The sequence below is a fragment of the Typopeltis vanoorti genome, chromosome 19, assembly GCF_054136105.1.
Source record: "Typopeltis vanoorti isolate ZY-2024b chromosome 19, IOZ_Tvanoo_1.0, whole genome shotgun sequence".
NCBI classification, from domain to species: Eukaryota; Metazoa; Arthropoda; class Arachnida; order Uropygi; family Thelyphonidae; genus Typopeltis; species Typopeltis vanoorti.
Genome location: NC_143567.1, coordinates 53,848,664 through 53,865,916, shown reverse-complemented (window position 1 = coordinate 53,865,916; position 17,253 = coordinate 53,848,664). Strand labels below are relative to the sequence as shown.

Genomic DNA, 17,253 nt, shown 5'->3' with positions numbered 1-17,253 from the left:
TATCACTATAGTTGAAGTTCCCCGTAATGATCGCTTGCCAAACTAATTTGCCTAAACATTTCCTGCATATCACCATCTATATTTCCTGGTCTGTAGCAACATTGATCTCACACCATATACTCTCAAAGCCATAGTGTTATTTCCACTGAAATTCTCGACTCTGAGAGTGCACAATTCCTCTCTATCATGAGATGAATTGTGAAACTAGTTAATCAAGTTTCAGTGATACTAACAATCTTTGCAGAGACTGAGTCAATCAATGCCACAAACTTATTTCATTTATTTCTAATCCTCCTAGCATTTGTATACAGAAAAACCAGTGTACTGCCAGTATTCTTCTATTCTTTCTTAATCCTCCTCTTTTACCTTTTTACAGTATCAAAGTTTTTCATTCTTGCAACTGCAACCATCTCGAGGATAAGGTGGTTAGCCCTATGCCTCCTGGTGTGTCCTATGTCTGTAGATAGATGCATGTGTTCACAGGGCTGGTTTGCATGTTCTGGGGGGGGGGGGATGGAGATGAAAAACTCAAGTTTCCAGGTGAAAAACCCCCTACTTCCATATGAGACTGGCTAACTCACCTTTCATCGAAAGAGACCAAATAAAGGTTCCTCACATCACTGACTGGAATCAAACCAAGGTCTTTCTGACCAAAGGGTTTCGTCTATAAGGCCTGAACTACAGAGGCTTACCAGTATTCTTATAGCCATTATTACTACCCCCCCCCATACTCCGCCTGGCTCTGTAATATAGAGTGTACACCCCCTTCATTTCTCAAGCCACTATCGCTGTGACATTTCACATGTGCAAGAATAGTTTCCCTGTCCCAAAACATTCACTTACCCAGAAAACAACATTCTGTCCAAATGCCTGTGCCCTTCTGCATTCAATGTAATCCATCTCTTCCAACAGCTCTCTTCTATTCTGAAACATACTACTCCACACATCCACATATTCCAGACAGCTTTTCCTGTAAATTCTAGCTATCATTTCACATGTCATCACTGCTCTTCTCCTCCACTCCTCATTATCATTACTATTATTATTATTATTGTTATTATTACATGACACCTCCAGAGAGTCCAAGGACTCATCGTGGGAGGCACTCTACTCTGCATTGCTAAATACATCCCGACCTCTCTACTACTACTTAATTCTCCTACTACGACACTACTACCATCATCATCAACAACAGTATTTTTTGTCTGTAAATTGTGTGTGTTCTGAAGGCCAATTTGTCTGTACACAGGATGAAAAACCCAAGTTTCTGGGGGAAAAAACCCTGTTATCGCTGTATGAGATCAGCTAACTCACCTTCGATTAAAAAAGCTAATATAAGGATTCTTCTTGTCACAACGAGAATCGAACCCAGGTCTTTTCCAGTCAAAAGGCACTGTGTTTGTTGTTCTTCCAATTATGCTATATTATATTATCATAATGTAATATAATCATACGCTCACTGTCTTTCCTCAGACACATTTTTGCTTCACTGTCTCTAACATCAACTTCAAATCTTGTGCTATATGTTTCACGCTACCTCTCAAGTCATTTTTCCCAACCATCACTATAATCTCCTCTACACTTTCACCCCCCCCCTTTCACTTCCATTGTCACACTCTCTATCATTTCACCAGGCACCACTCCATTGGCACACTACTCTGTACATCTCGAATCATCAAATCTCCATGCATGGCACTCTGAATAGATTCATTCATCATTCTCTCACTGGCATCCCTGACTCTCTCACCTCTCTATCCCTTGCTTATACACTCTCTCTCATCTTTCTACAGTTTCCTTTCTTCCACTGTCTCTCCATTCTCTCGCTTTCCTCTCTGATGCTGTTCTCTTACACCTACATTTGTGAATATCATTGGCATACCTTGTGTGCTTATGCAAGAATCAAATATAAATCAAAGTAAGAATATAATTTCTTGTTAAGTATAATGAAGGAATGCAGAATGCAGTTATCAGAATGCAGTTGCAGCAGTTAGAATAGGTGATGATTTGGGAAAATGGTTTAAAACAAGCAGAGGTACTAGACAGGGAGACCCAATATCACCAAGCATTTTCATCGCACATTTAGAAAGAGCAATGGACAAACTGAAGGAAGATGCCAAAGGAATATCTGTACACAGAATGAGAATTAACAATCTGAGATTTGCAGATGACATTGTTATTATTGAAGAAGACAAAAGAGAACTACAAAAAACACTGAAACTGTTAAATGAGGAAGGGAAGAGATTTGGACTTGTTATGAACTTGGAAAAAACAAAGACAATGGTATTTGGTGAGAAGAACATAATACAAAAGATACAAGTGGATGGAACTGATATAGAATATGTAGAACAATTCACATATTTGGGAAGTAAAATGACATATGACTTGGACTGTAAAAAAGAAATAAAGATCAGGATTGCAAAGGGAAGAACAAATCTGAAGGCCATGGATAACATCTGGAAAAGTAAAGTGATCAGCCTGCAAACAAAACTAAGAGTACTGGAAACATGCATCTTCAGTGGTGTACTGTATGGATCTGAAACGTGGGGTAATAAAGAGTACTGAGAAAAAAGAATTTTGGCATTTGAAAGAACTTGTTACAGGAAGATTCTAAGAATAGAATGGGTACAGAAAATCACCAATGAAGAGCTCTATCAGAAGATACAACCAAAACATGATCTAATGCAGGAGATTATAAAACGGAAGCTGCAATTATTTGGACACATCTGTAGAATGAGTGAGGACCGGAAGATAAAGACATTTATGTTTGGTATTTTCGATGGTTTAAACAGAAGAGGTAGACCATACAGAGAATGGATAGATGATATAAAAGACTGGTGTGGAATGGGTGTACAAAAACTGTGACACTGTGCACTGGAAAAAGAAAGGTGAAAGAAGATAGTGGAGCAAGCATCGGACATCAACGGGCAGTGAGCCCATGGTTCGTGATGATGATGATGATAATGAAGGATGCTCCAAGACAGGATAACAAATTATAGGCTAATCATCATCTCAAGAGTGGTGGATAAGATATTCAAGAAATATCTTAATTTTCTATTCCTGAATTCTGTATTTGTTTTGCAGGATTTGAAAACAGTGAACAGGAATATCTCTGTATGATAGCATTGTTTTGTGAAGGGGTCTCTTACCTTAGTAATTTGCTCACTTTTTATAATAAAGTGACATCTGAATTGGATAAAGGAAATTGCTACACATTGATACTGATGGACTTTGAGAAGCATTTGATATGATACCACATAGAACTCTATATGGTATCATATTCTATGGTTTTTCATATCCATCCCCTGGAACAAATGGGGATGGATATGAGGCTGGTGATTTGGATAAGAGAATGGCTAATGGACAGACATCAAAGAATAGTATATAGGGAACTGAATCTATGAAAAGGCAGGATACTCTATTAGTATTCTGCAGTGCTCAGTGATTAATCTGCTACTGTTTAATTTACATCAGTGATATAGGTAATTGTTTAAAGGAACTATTTAATGATGTAAAGCTAGGAAGAACTATTGACGATGACAGCAATTCCATAGATAATTTAAACAGTCTGTCATCTATTTAAATATGGGCCATGGATAATTGTTACCAGTTAAACATAGTGAAGTGTGAGGTTATGCACTTCGGAATGAAAAGATCACAACCTGTGTATGCATACTACATTAATGTAATAATGTAGTACTGTAAATACCAAATACCTAACCCCATAAAAATTTATGGGGTTAGGTATTTGGGGATGATGAGGGAGTTGAAGTTTAGAGAGCATATTACAAAGGTGGACATAATAGCATATCCAATTACTTGTATGTTGAAGAAAAAACACATTGATGAGCAGGGATAGTGAGGTCATTATTCCCCTTTATAACACTTCTCTTTATACTGCATGTAGATCTGGTTGCACAGATTCCTTGGGATCAGAAAGTGGTGGAGAGGATTCAGATGTGATTCTGATTCTGACAGATCTATGGAATGTGCTCTCTATGAGGATAGACTGAAGAACTGTGGATTACATAGACTAATTGATAGGCAAAACAGAGTGGATAATAGAAGTATATAAGTTATTAAAAGGGTTTTATAGAATTGACACTGAAGACTTGGTTAATAGAATTTATAGGATTGACATCACCTTGGTTGATGACAAATCCACTGATTCTATCACCAGATTGGTGCTCTTGAACTCTGAATCTCCTCCATCACATACTATCTTAGGTGATTATCTCTTAGCAGCTGTATCATTTTCTTATGACTATTCCTCCATCTGTCATTATAGTTGAATGACAGATGGAGTTTAAAATGAGATATCGATTATTATTATTATTTATTATTATTATTTTGTGAGACCTCCAAGGAGTCCAAAGACTTATCGAGGGAGGGCACCTACTCTACAACACTTTGTCTCTACCACTTCCATCTGTCATTATCATCTACACCACTGCCATCTACTGCCCACCACCACCACCACTAATATTTTTTGTCTGTAAATTGCGTGTTTGCCAATTTGAAATTGCTTTGTCTGCCAGTGACTAAAAGTTGAGTAGGGTGATATGGAATATCCAATATGGAGTCACCATAGAGAATCTTAATAGACTAGTTTCATAGGCAAATGATAATAGATGCTAGTCAGTGTTGTCATATGCATTGTGATAAGAGAAATTCCATTGCATACTGTATGATGGGATTTTCCTTCAAGAATGAGGCTAGGGATCTTGGAATGATAGTGAACAGAAAATTTAAGTTCACAGATCATATTGCAGTGGCTCTAGGCTACAACGACGACTGATGAGCAGATAGAGAAGGGGTAATATGATAGATATACAAACTAGCATAAGCATTTTATAGGGTTGAGGTAATGAAACCAAGTATTCAATACAGTTATAATGAAATTTTGTAGTATGTGTGGCAGGAGGGGTAAGAGAACGAGGAAGGTGTCATTATCATCATCATCTTCATCATTGAAAGTTGAAAAAAAGTGTGTTTGCAAGGGTATGAAAGTGATTTTTATTGGTAAGTTAGTTGAAAATGATGAGTGCAACATTTGTGAATGAATTTAAGGAGGTACTCATCACAAACAAATTAAATAATAATGGCCATAAAACAGATGTGCAGAACAATGCTAGTGATTTTCTTCCTCTAGAATACTGCTTCCCAATACACAATTTACTATATCAGTGAGAGAGTCACTTTTTATTCACATCACTAATCTATTATCCAATCTCATCTGCTCCTGCTTAAATATCAGGTGTTGTTGTTATTATTATGTCAAAGACATTTACAAAATATCTATATAGTAATCTCTCAATTATCTGATCAGGTAACAGAAATCATTCTGAATAAGTAACACATAGGCACAGTTGAAAATATTTAATTAAGATGGATTAATTATGAATTTTTCAGTTCACATATTGTGGATCACATATCATGTATCAGTGTAAAACAGTTTGAAATAAAAAACACTGAAACACTGATGATGATGATCCACAATATGAGAATCAAAATGTTTGTAATTAATCCATCTTATAACTGTTACTTATTCAGAATGAATAACACACAGTTATCTATTAATAAATGTAACAGAAATCAGTTTACTGATTCAGTTAACTGATAGTTTGGGTATTTGAGGGTCAGAAAGTTGAGAAATTACTGTATTCTGCTTGTCCAACATGCCTGTCATGCCACTGTAATAGGTTAATATTCTGCTAAAGTATAACCATCCCTTAACAAATACATGCTAACCTTTGTCAAGTATTACTGGTGTCAAACTTATCTTGGATTCTAACCTTCATTAATCTTCTTCTTCTGCAGCTTTTCCTACTTAAGTAGGGTCGCTGTTTGTGGTGAGTCTCCTCCACAACCTCCTGTCTTGGGCTGTAGCCACATCCAAGTTCTTCATCCTCAAGTCCTCCTCCATTATCTCCCTCCATCTCTTCTTTTGCCATCCATGCTTCCTCCTCCCCTGCACATCCAGCTGCATGACCTTTCTTCCCACATACTCTACCTCCCTCCTCATCACATGACCAAACCATCTCAACCTTGCCTGCTGTATCTTTGCTCCTAAGTTTGTAACTTTCACCATTCCCCTTACATAGTCATTTCTCAGATGATCCTTTCTGGTCACACCACACATCCATCTAAGCATTCTCATCTCTGCTACCTCCATCCTGCTGATGTTATTTTTCCTCAGGGCCACAGTTTCCATAGCATATGTCATAGCTGGTCTCACTACTGTCCTTTAAATTTTGCCTTTTAGATTGATCGGCACCCTCTGATTGCATAGCACTCCAGCCATCTCTCTCCAGTTCCTTCATCCTGCTTGTATCCTGCATCCCACTTCCTTCTCAGCCTCACCATCCTCTTTTATTGTTGAACCTAAGTATCTAAAGTCACTGACCTTCCTGATGACTTTTCCTTCCAGCTCCAGAACTGTCTCCTAGTTGCCATCCACTTTGCAACACATATACTCTGTCTTACTTCTGCTCAGTCTCATACCTCTCTCTTCCAGTACTTTCCTCCAACTTTCCAGTTTAGCTGCCACTTCTTCTCTTGATTCTGCACACAGCACGATGTCATCTGCATACAACATAGTCCAAGATGCATCTTCTCTCACCTCCTCCGTCACCACCTCCATCACAATATTAAACAGGAACAGACTTGATGCTGACCCTTGATTCAAGCCAACTGTCACTGGAAAACTTTCTGTCTCTCCCAGGCAGGTTCAAACTCTAGTCTTCACATTTCTGTACATCTCCTGCACCAACCTATCATATTTCTCTGGTACCTTCTCCCTCAGACACCTCCAGACTTTTTGCATTTATTAAGTGTATTAAGTGTATGATAGAGTTGGCACTCTATCATACACTTAATGCAGATCAATAAATACCAGATGTAGCTCCCGTTGCTTCTCTCGAAACTTTTCCGTCATCTGTCGTAACCCAAAGATAGCATCTGTTGTCAATCGACCAGGCATGAAGCCAAATTGCTCCTTTGCAATTTCCACATCCATCCTCGGTCTTCCATCAAGAATCCTTTCTAGGATTTTCATTGTTTGGGACATCAACTTTATTCCTCTGTAATTCTTACAGTCTTGGGCATCCCCTTTACTCTTGTTGATTAGGACTAGAGTACTTTCCCTCCATTCCTCAGGTATATTTTCCTGTTGACAAACTTTTATTAACAGGTTCCACAGAAGGTCAATTCCCCCCCCCCCCCCCAGTGCCTTCCATGCTTCCACTGGGATCCTGTCAGGGCCCACCGATTTTTCATTCTTCGTCCTCTTTATGGCTTCCTTCACTTCCATTCTACTAATGTTCTGTACCATCCCCTCATAAGGCTCCCCATCTTCTCTGTGAGTCTTTGCATTTTCTTCATTCAAAAGCCCTTCAAAGTATATTCGCCATCTGTTTCTTATATCCACATCCCTCCTTAATATCCTTTCTCCAGAGTCTTTGATCTGCATCACATGTATGATGTCCTTTGATGCCTTATTTCTACATTTTGCCAATCGATAAATCTTTTTCTGTCCTTCCTTTATTTTTAATTGATCATAAAGGTCTTGATATGCCATGGCCTTCGCCTGTGCAACAACTCTCTTGGCTTCTCGCTTTTTCTCTCTGTACTCCTCTCTGTCCTCTTCCACTCTTGACTAGTCCCACTTCTGTTTTGCCTTCCTCTTAGCCGTCACTGCTTCTTGTACATTATTATTCCACCACAACCCTCCTTCTGCTCTCTAATCTTTCCAGATGTTTCACCAAGCACCTCAATTGCACAGCATAGAATTACTTTTGAATTATGTCTCCACCAGTCTTGTACACTTTCTAGTCCATCCAAAATCCTCTCTAACACCTTCTCCTTAAAACCTTTCCTCACACTCTCTTCTTTTAAGTGAAATCACTTAATTCACATTTGCCAGATAAAACACTACTGCAAAGTCCAAAATCCTCTCTCCTTCCTGGTTCATCATTTCCACTCCATGGCCTCCATGCACCCTTTCACAGTCTCTATTCTGACTCCTTATGTGTCTGTTCAAGTCTCCTCTGACAATCACCATCTTGTTTTCTTCCAGTTCCCTCATTTCTTCATCTAGCATGTTCCAGAATTCATCTTTCTCTTCTGCTGTACAGCCAACTTGTGGGGTGTATACACATAAGACGACCAGTTGCTCTTCTCCAAGACCCAGTTTCATTCGCATGATCCTGTTGTTCCTACCCACTTCCAGTACTTCATCCTTCATTAGTATCTCTAATATTTTAACTATCACTCCAGAAAACATTTTGTGAGAACAATTTTACCTCTTTTTTTACTCCTTTGGAATTAGTAAACTATCATCAGACCTCCTTGAAGTCAAATGACTCATCACGGGAGATCCACACACACAATTCATCATACCATAACTTAAATGCATTCACTGTCTCCACACTCACCACACTTTCAGGCAATGCATTCCAACAACTGCCTACTAGTTAAAATCTGCTCCTCATTCCCATGCTTACACAACTTCCAGGGATGGCCTCTTGTTCTCCCCTGACTCAACCCATTCTATGAAAAATCGCATCCACATTAATCTGGTAATAACTCCTTACCAACTTATGTCTCAATTGTGTTCCCCTCTTCCTTCTATCTGCTAGACTCTGCAAATTTCATTCCCTCAATCTGTCTTCATCCTCATCATTCCATAGACCAAACACTACCTTAGTTAATCATCTTTTAACCTTCTCTGACATCTCTTCTTAAAGCCAGGTGAACAAATCTGTGCACAGTAATCTACATGCAGCTGATTTCACTATCTTCTCTAACACCTTGACCATAACTCTAGGCAAAGATTAGTCTGTAATTCAAAGCCTTAGTCTTATCATCCCCTTTGGAACAATTTTGCTTTCTTTCCTCTCTCCTTTGGAACTTGGGCCAGTCTAAGGATCATGTTAAAGAGATACATCAGTGCTAACTCCCTGGAACATTCCGTAAACTATCCAAAACATATGTGGTGATATACCATGAAGTCTCACAGCCTTGTTGGCATCAAGCTTACTCATTCTTCATATACCTTCTGCTCGCTCAACATCAGTGGCTCCTCTTCCCTCCTCACTGGCCTCAAGTTTTCACAAGGATGAAATACCTTTTATTAATTACTCATTTAACATCTCTATTATATCCTCCTCAGTGTTTATTATTCTCCAACCATTTTCTCCAACCATTATCATCCTTCGATAATCATTCTTTCCTCTACTGACTATGTATCAAAAACTCCCTAAGATTTCTTGTGGCTTCATTAAGTAACATGTTAATACTGCACTTATGCTATCCTTATCAAGCAAGTCGCCTTTCTTGCTTGCTCTTTGTACTCCTCATGCAACTGATTATTACCACTCATCTTGCACTACCTCTATAAGCTTTCTTCCAAATTGCATGTGTCATCTCTTCATTCATCCATTTCACACCTACCTTATCTGACCCCCTGTCCTTGGGAATACATTCAGACATTGCAGCAAGTCCCAAACAGCACTGATCTCTTTTCCATCCAGTTCTTCATTCCATGATATAGCTATAAGCTGTCTCCTGAGTTTGTCATAATCACCAGCCTTATAGTTCCAGATGTATTCTTTTCTCACAAGTCCTCATATGGCTGGCCACTACCCAAGTAATCACTTTGTGGTCACTTTCACCAATTACAGGGAGATTTGAACCTCATTTACAATAACATTCTCTGATGAGATAATCAAATCCACAACTCATGATCCCTGTGTACCTTCTATTACGTACTGCCTCGGGTAGTTGTTCTTCAAAAACTCAAGAAATTCATTCTCTTTGTTCCCAGATGTTCTCTCTTCATTCTAGTCTATATTACCATAATTCACACTGATAACAATCACCCTTTTCTTATTAGCCAGACCAATTTGCCTATCCATTTACTTCTCACTGTCCTCCACATTACCAGATTTATAGCAACAATCAACTAGATATTTCATTCTCTTCACTTTCACCATATTGCTTCAAAACCACTGCCACTATTTGCTCCTTTCATCTCCACCTTAGATGGTGATAACTCCTCTGCTGCCATCAACAACACTTCCTCTTCCCTTTCTGCCTTGTATACCTTCATGAAAACCATCATATCTATCCATCCATCTCTATTCCTGTCAGAATATCACCATCATCATCCAGCCATGTCTCACTTATTCCAATAATTTTTGGGTGAATATACTCTGTTACTGCTAGAATTTTATTTCCTTTATTTTGAATACTTCTGGGATTTGTAAAAATACATACATACTACCTTATTTATGATTCTATAACAAGTCCCACTGACCCCACTATTAACATGCAGTTATCTTGATGCTAATTGCATGTTAACATCCAGTTCACTAATTTCTTGTGTAACCTCCAGCTTTTTTACATGCTACTAGCCCTTCCTCTACCATTCCATCCTCATGCAGACTTTCATTTTTCAGGAAGAAGAGCTAAAGAAGGTTAGCAAGGGAACTATATTAGATCTATTTAAGACTCAGAGACTTAGGAAGACAACTATAATCATGTATTTAAATTGGCAAGTATTAAACAGCAGATTCAGTTCAAATAATAATAAATTTAAGAAAATTTCAAGTTGAAACGAAAATGGGCACAAAGATCAAAATCATAAAACTTGAGGGAGAAAGAGAGACAGAGAGAGAGAAAGAGAAGGATAAACTATGCAGTACTTGTGAACACTGAAAAAAATATTGTATATAAATATTTTAATATAATTTTAATATAGTACTTTTTTATTATGTCCTAATGAACTCAGTGATCTATTTCTAGAACCAAATTTACATTTGTATATGGCAGTCCTGTAGTTTAACATATGTGAATTTTGATTCCTTCCCTTCCCAACTTTAATTTCTTATTAGTTTATTGTATTATCACCTGATTTTCATAGAGTCACAAATAATTATGGATAGTTACACTGGGCTGTGCCTCTGTTCACTATTTGCCTGCCTTAACTCAAGTTTAAATTTAGTCACCATTATGTATCAGATTCTTTGGAAACGTGTTTCACTCATTTACTTTGTACAGAGCATCTATTCCTTATTTCACTGTGACTCGAGTGTGTACTTTGTTACTTATTTTATCCTCTTCAGTTAATGTATACAAATTTTTCTCTGTATATGATAAGTTCATTCCACCAACTTATATAAAAAATAAAATTAAATCATTGAATTTTTTATGTTCCATATCTATGTCCTTAGCCATCACCAATAGCTGAATCCACAGGGAATATAGCACACAACTGCTGCCTCTCATGTGGATAAGGTTTGCTAATTTTTTATATGGTCAGTAAATGTTTGGAAGGTCGTATTTTTTTAGGATATTTTAGTTTGTTTTTCAGATGTTCCTTGAATGTATGGAATGGTGATAGCTTTGGTGTAGTGTCTGTTCTAAGAGTCTCCATAGCTCAGTCAATATAGACGAAGCCCTTTGATCGGAAAGACCTGGGTTCGATTCCTGTCCATGACAAGGAACCTTTATCTGGTCTCTTTCGACCAAAGGTCAGTTAGCTGGTCTCATACGGAGATGGAGGGTTTTTCACCCGGGAACTCGGGTTTTTTGTCCCTCAGAACAGACAAACCAGCTCCATGAACACATGAGTCTACAATCATAAAAATACTTAATCCCTCATTAGGAGGGCTCAACCCATCCAGGGATGAGGGGGAGGAAAGGGGAGAACCCCATACAAAATAAAGTCTGTGTTCTGGAGAGGGGGGGGGGGCTTGTGGTTTCAGAGTTTTAATATTTTTTGGATATGGTGGGAATTGTAGCCATTGGCTAAGAAGGTTTTGTGAATGTAGTCTGATATTGTCAGCAGTATGGTGAGAAAGGCTAAGAATTCCATGTTCAATCTGAATCATAATTTCTTCTGTAGGAATTTTTTAGGTGCAAGTGGCACTAATCGCTCTTGGTTTGAGGATGAAGGAAGATAAGTTTATTACAGTGTTTTCTTTGCATTGTTGAGGCTTGAGAGTAGAGGTTTTTTAGTTAGAAGATTAGCAAACTTGTTGGTGTGCCAACTTTTTATTTTATTTTTTCAGAGATGTCTGAAAGGATCAATTCAGATTGAATGTAGAATTCTTAGCCTTCCTATCCATATTGCTAACAATATCAGATCGGATATTGCCAGTGTACTGACACAAGCAAAACTATCCAAAAGTAACCTTTCCTATAAAGAATATGATGCACTACTGGAAATGAAAAAGATAAACCATAAAATAGTAATCACTAAATCTTATAAGGGAAATGCTACAGTTGTTCTAAACCACAACGATTATACATTAACCACCTTATCGGCCATTATGAATCAAATACACATCCTCATACACTTCGTATCCATCATATATTTTAATGTAATCTCAATGGTATTACAATTGCAATATGCACTTCACGTCCATGGTAACCTGCACGTATATATATGTCTTGGTTGGTAGCATGGTTAAAATTTGCCTCTTTGCTTAAAGATCGCTCAACCTACCTTCCCTTAGACTATGATCTTACCAATACATAGATCAAATCACTTCACAGACTCCTTAAAAAGTTCACCTCTTGAACTGTTGAAATTACTAATAAACTAAAACTATACAATTCCAGCAAATCCCCCCCCCCTCACCTTCGAATATATAGACGACCTAAAATCCACAAACAGAATGTGTCATTACACTCAGTTGTTACTGCCATTGATTTACCCACATACAAATTAGCCAGACATTTAGCTAAAATGTTTTCCCAATATACTGGCAACACCTTTCACACATAAAAAAAAAGTCAGTCCATTTTAATGCCAGTATAGAAAACCTCATACTCCAACACACTGACATTAAGGTCAGTTTTAATGTCTACTCTTTATTGTACAATGAAACCTGTGGAAAATTCATGACCAAACAAACACACATAATAACCACAGTAATAAGTTTTAATAAGAAATATTTCATCCTAAGTATCAAAGGACATCGTCAGTACAGTTAATTCAAACAATACTAGGAATAACAGTTAGGGTGCATGATTACAATGGAATCCCAAAATGTGTGTAGTAGTGTGTTATAGAATTAAATTAAAATATATCTGGAGAAAAAAAAAATAGATTACATTAAAATAAGATAACATATATAAAAAATTATTATTTTGCACAATTTTGTATGACAATTTTCCATGCATTAGGAATAGCAAGAATGTCATTACAGTTGTTTAGATTTGGTCTGTGATATAGGGCTTTGGCACTTTCTTTATATAAATGTTCATGTTTATATAAAGGTTTGATAAGACGGAATGCGTTTATGAACAGATCTACCTGTCTGTTCATAGTAAGACAATTTACAGGAGCATGGAACCTCGTACATGCCAGGTAGCATCAGAGGTGAGAGTTTGTCTTTAGGAGAAGGTAACAAGTTATAGATCTGGTTAATTGGTTTGTAGGTAGTAGCAAGTTTGTATTTCTTCATAATTTTTGAAAGATGTTCAGAGACACCTTTGACATAAGGTATGGGGATCCTATGGGCTTGTTCTTGCCTAGGGTGATGTGTGGCGAAGTGACTGATGATTTTTTGAGTTGTTTTAAGATTGAATCCATTTAGTATGGCTGTATTTTTGATTATTTCCAATTCTTTGTTTAGAAATTCTTCAGAGGAGCAGAATCTGTGCACCCTGGTTGCTAATGATTTAATGATGCCAAATTTTTGAGATGGATGATGAGCAGAAGAATTGTGAATGTAGTGACCTGAAAATGTTGGCTTGCGATAGACAGAAGTGGAGATGGAACCATCTTCTTTTTTTTTTGGATGTGTAAATCCAGAAAGGAGATATCCTGTGGAGATTCTTTTTCTATCGTGAATTTGATGCGAGGATGAAGAAGGTTTATTTTATCTAGAAACAGGTGTAGTTCTTGTTCGGAATGACCCCAGACAGCAAAGACGTCGTCAACATATCATAGCCAAATTTTTGGTTTGGGTTTAAACGTGAAAATTTTTTCTTCAAGGTTATCTAGAAACAGGTTGGCTAAGTTTGGTGATAAGGGAGACCCCATTGCTGTTCCTTCCTCTTGCTTGTAAATTTTCTCTTTCCAGGTGAAGTAACCAGATGCAATAAAAATTTGAATAATTCAACAATATCAGATGGAAATTTTTGAGTTAACAAGTCTACTGTTTCCTTATGGGGAATATTAGTGAAGAGGGAGACAATGTCGAAGCTAATTAGCATGTCAGTTTTCAACAGTTGAATGTCTTTTATTTTTTCGTGAAACTCTGTTGAATTTTTAATTGATGAGGCTGAGTGGCCTATGTGAGGATGGAGAAGGTTAGATAAAAATCTTGATAATTTGTAAGTCTTATTATTCTTAAAGTATGGGAAATTGCCATACAAAATTAAATTGTGTAAAATAATAATTTTTATATATGTTATCTTATTTTAATGTAATCTATTTTTTTTTCCTCTAGACATATTTTAATTTAATTCTATAACATGCTACTGCACGCATATTGGGATTCCATTGTAATCATGCACCCCTAACTGTATGTTATTTATAGTATTGTTTGAATTAACTGTACTGACGATGTCCTTTGATACTTAGGATGAAATATTTACTTATTAAAACTTATTACTGTGGTTATTACGTGTTTTTGTGTAGTAATGTCTACTCTCTGTTCACCAGTGTCCAACTTAAAGGCAATCTGGACCTTATTCAAGCTGAATTTCCTCCTGATATTTCAGCCTTTTTTAAGTTTTCTATGAACTTGGGCTATTTCATTTCTCAAGGAAAATTCGTCGAACAAATAGAGGGGACAGCCATGGGCTCTCCATTCTCCTCCTGGCTATTGACTTCATGGAAACTTCTGAAGAGAAAGCTTTAAACTCTGCCCTACATAGATTCATTGTTTTGTTGTGCTTGTTGATGATGTGTTTTCCATTTGGCCACATGGTCTGGATGCTCTCAACATATTTTTAATACATGCAAATAATTAGCATCCCAGGATCTAGTTCACCTTAGAAAAAGAAAATAATAACAGTCTCCCTTTCCTAGACACTTTAATTACATGCCAGCCTGATGGATCCCTGACATTCTCTGCTAACATCAACCTCCCACACACTGGTAGATACATTCACAAACAGTCACACCACTCCTGTACCAACAGTATGGGATTATTAAAACTCTGTATAACGCTAAATTATTTTCTTCCTAGACACTTTAATTACATGCCAGCCTGATGGATCTCTGACATTCTCTGCTAACATCAACCCCCCCCCCCCACACACACACTGGTAGATACATTCACAAACAGTCACACCACTCCTCTCCCAACAGTATGGAATTATTAAAACTCTACTTCACTGAACTTACTACATTCACAAGAATCTTCTTAGCCAATGTCCACAATTCTCACCATATCTAAAAAAGTATTAAAACCCTGAAATTACCCCCCCCCTCTCTCCAGAACAAAACCTCATCAAAGCTATCACTATTCCATATATCCAAGTTACATCTGAAAAAAAAAAAAAAATACAAACTTCCAACTCACTTATAGATCATTAAAAAAATTAACATCCCTTATCCACTCCACCAAGGACCAGCCACAGTCCCTAGACCTGGCAGATGTTTACTAGGTCCCTTGTAATTGTAAACTATCCTATTATGGCCACATAGGCAGGACAGCCAACATCAGAATTGCCGAACATAAGGACTATATCCATAATACTGTCTTATAGTATACATAACACCAAGAGATGAAAAAAATATAATTATTAAAATCACTGATTTTCGAACCAGCATTATCAGACCACAATTATAACTGTAATGCCGGCCTGGTTGGCCGAGTGGTTAGCGTATCCGCTCTCCAGCCAAAAGGCTGGAGGTTCAAATTCCGCCGTGGGCATGGATGTTTGTGATTGTCTGTGAAAATACTAGCGGTGGTGGTCGGCGATAGATGGCATTGATGTAGATGTTGAACATAGTAGTAGTTGGTGGATTGAGTGGTGGAGATGGCAAGTTGAGGAGTAGGTGCCCTCCCTCGACGAGTCTTCGGACTCCCTGGAGGTGCTATGTAATAATAATAATAATAATAATAAGCACACACAGCACTCAACTATGTAATCGATGAAAACAATTTAAATTGCAAGTGACAACAAAACTAATGTCCTTATATGGCATCCTCTATGGGTTGGATAACTACAAAGTTAATTTAGAGAAGTCAAGCTGTCAGATCTTAAAATTATTGTTTGACCAGATCTTTGGTAAATTAAAGACATTAGTTTTGTTGTCACTTGCAATTTAAATTGTTTTAATTAGTTACATAGTTGAGTGCTGTGTGCCTATTACAGTTACAATTGTGGTCTGATAACGATGGTTAGAAAACCAGTGAAATATTAGTGAGTTTACTAAAAACATATTTTTTCCTCTCTTGGTGTCGTTTACAACATAAAACATTATTATGAATTATCGGTGACACCTAAGACTTTCTGTTTCCACCACTACAGCTGCTCAGGACTTGCTGACTATGCTTTGGACAACTGCCATAGGATATGCAGGAAGAAAGCTGCTCTACTCCATTATGGCAAATATAAATAAAAAAGAGTTTTCCTTGAATCAATGCCCTTGAGCCATGGATGCTTATTTTTATCCCACCAGGGGGCAATTATTTAGGACTTTAGGTTTACTCCCAGTTGACATGCTTCAGCCTCATTATTTATTGTAATGCCTGTATGCACATATCTCTTATTATATATTATGTTCCCTGATGATGGCAATTTGACTTTGCCAAAATATTGGAAGTATTACTTCAATTTATTTTAGTTTATGTTGTAATTTGCTTAAAAAAATGCAGTTAAGAATAGCCAACATAAGAATTAGCCAGTTAAGAATTACCACCAGAATTCTGTATTAAGTCAATTATTTTTAGGGATCTCTTCAGGAGCACAACTGAAATGTGACAAGAATATTAAATGGCTGGATGAATTTGTGATTTGCTCTCCAAATGTGAAGTACTGTCTTGAGTGTCTTGGAAAAAAAAAGAAAAAAAAAAACACCAATGTCTGAGAGGTGCTTATTATTATTATTATTATTATTATTATTATTATTATTATTACATAGCACCTCCAAAAACACATCCTCTCAGCACCCACAGACCAATGTCTGTGGGTGCTGAGAGGATGTATTTGTAATTTGTTTATGCCAAGAAAGATTGTTGTAGAAAGTTTTTCATTTGTTACAAAGTAAATTACACTTGACAAGAA

The 17,253-nt window shown here is 37.2% G+C and overlaps 1 protein-coding gene across 1 annotated transcript in view; it reads left to right on the top strand.

The window, feature by feature from the left end:
• LOC150096125 (organic cation transporter protein-like) overlaps positions 1–17,253 on the top strand; it is a 127,949-nt gene that overhangs the window by 64,141 nt on the left and 46,555 nt on the right. The window contains exon 7 of the mRNA XM_090408946.1: positions 10,458–10,552. Within this exon, the coding sequence (XP_090265072.1) occupies positions 10,458–10,552 (95 nt within the window). The remainder of the gene's footprint in view (positions 1–10,457; positions 10,553–17,253) is intronic.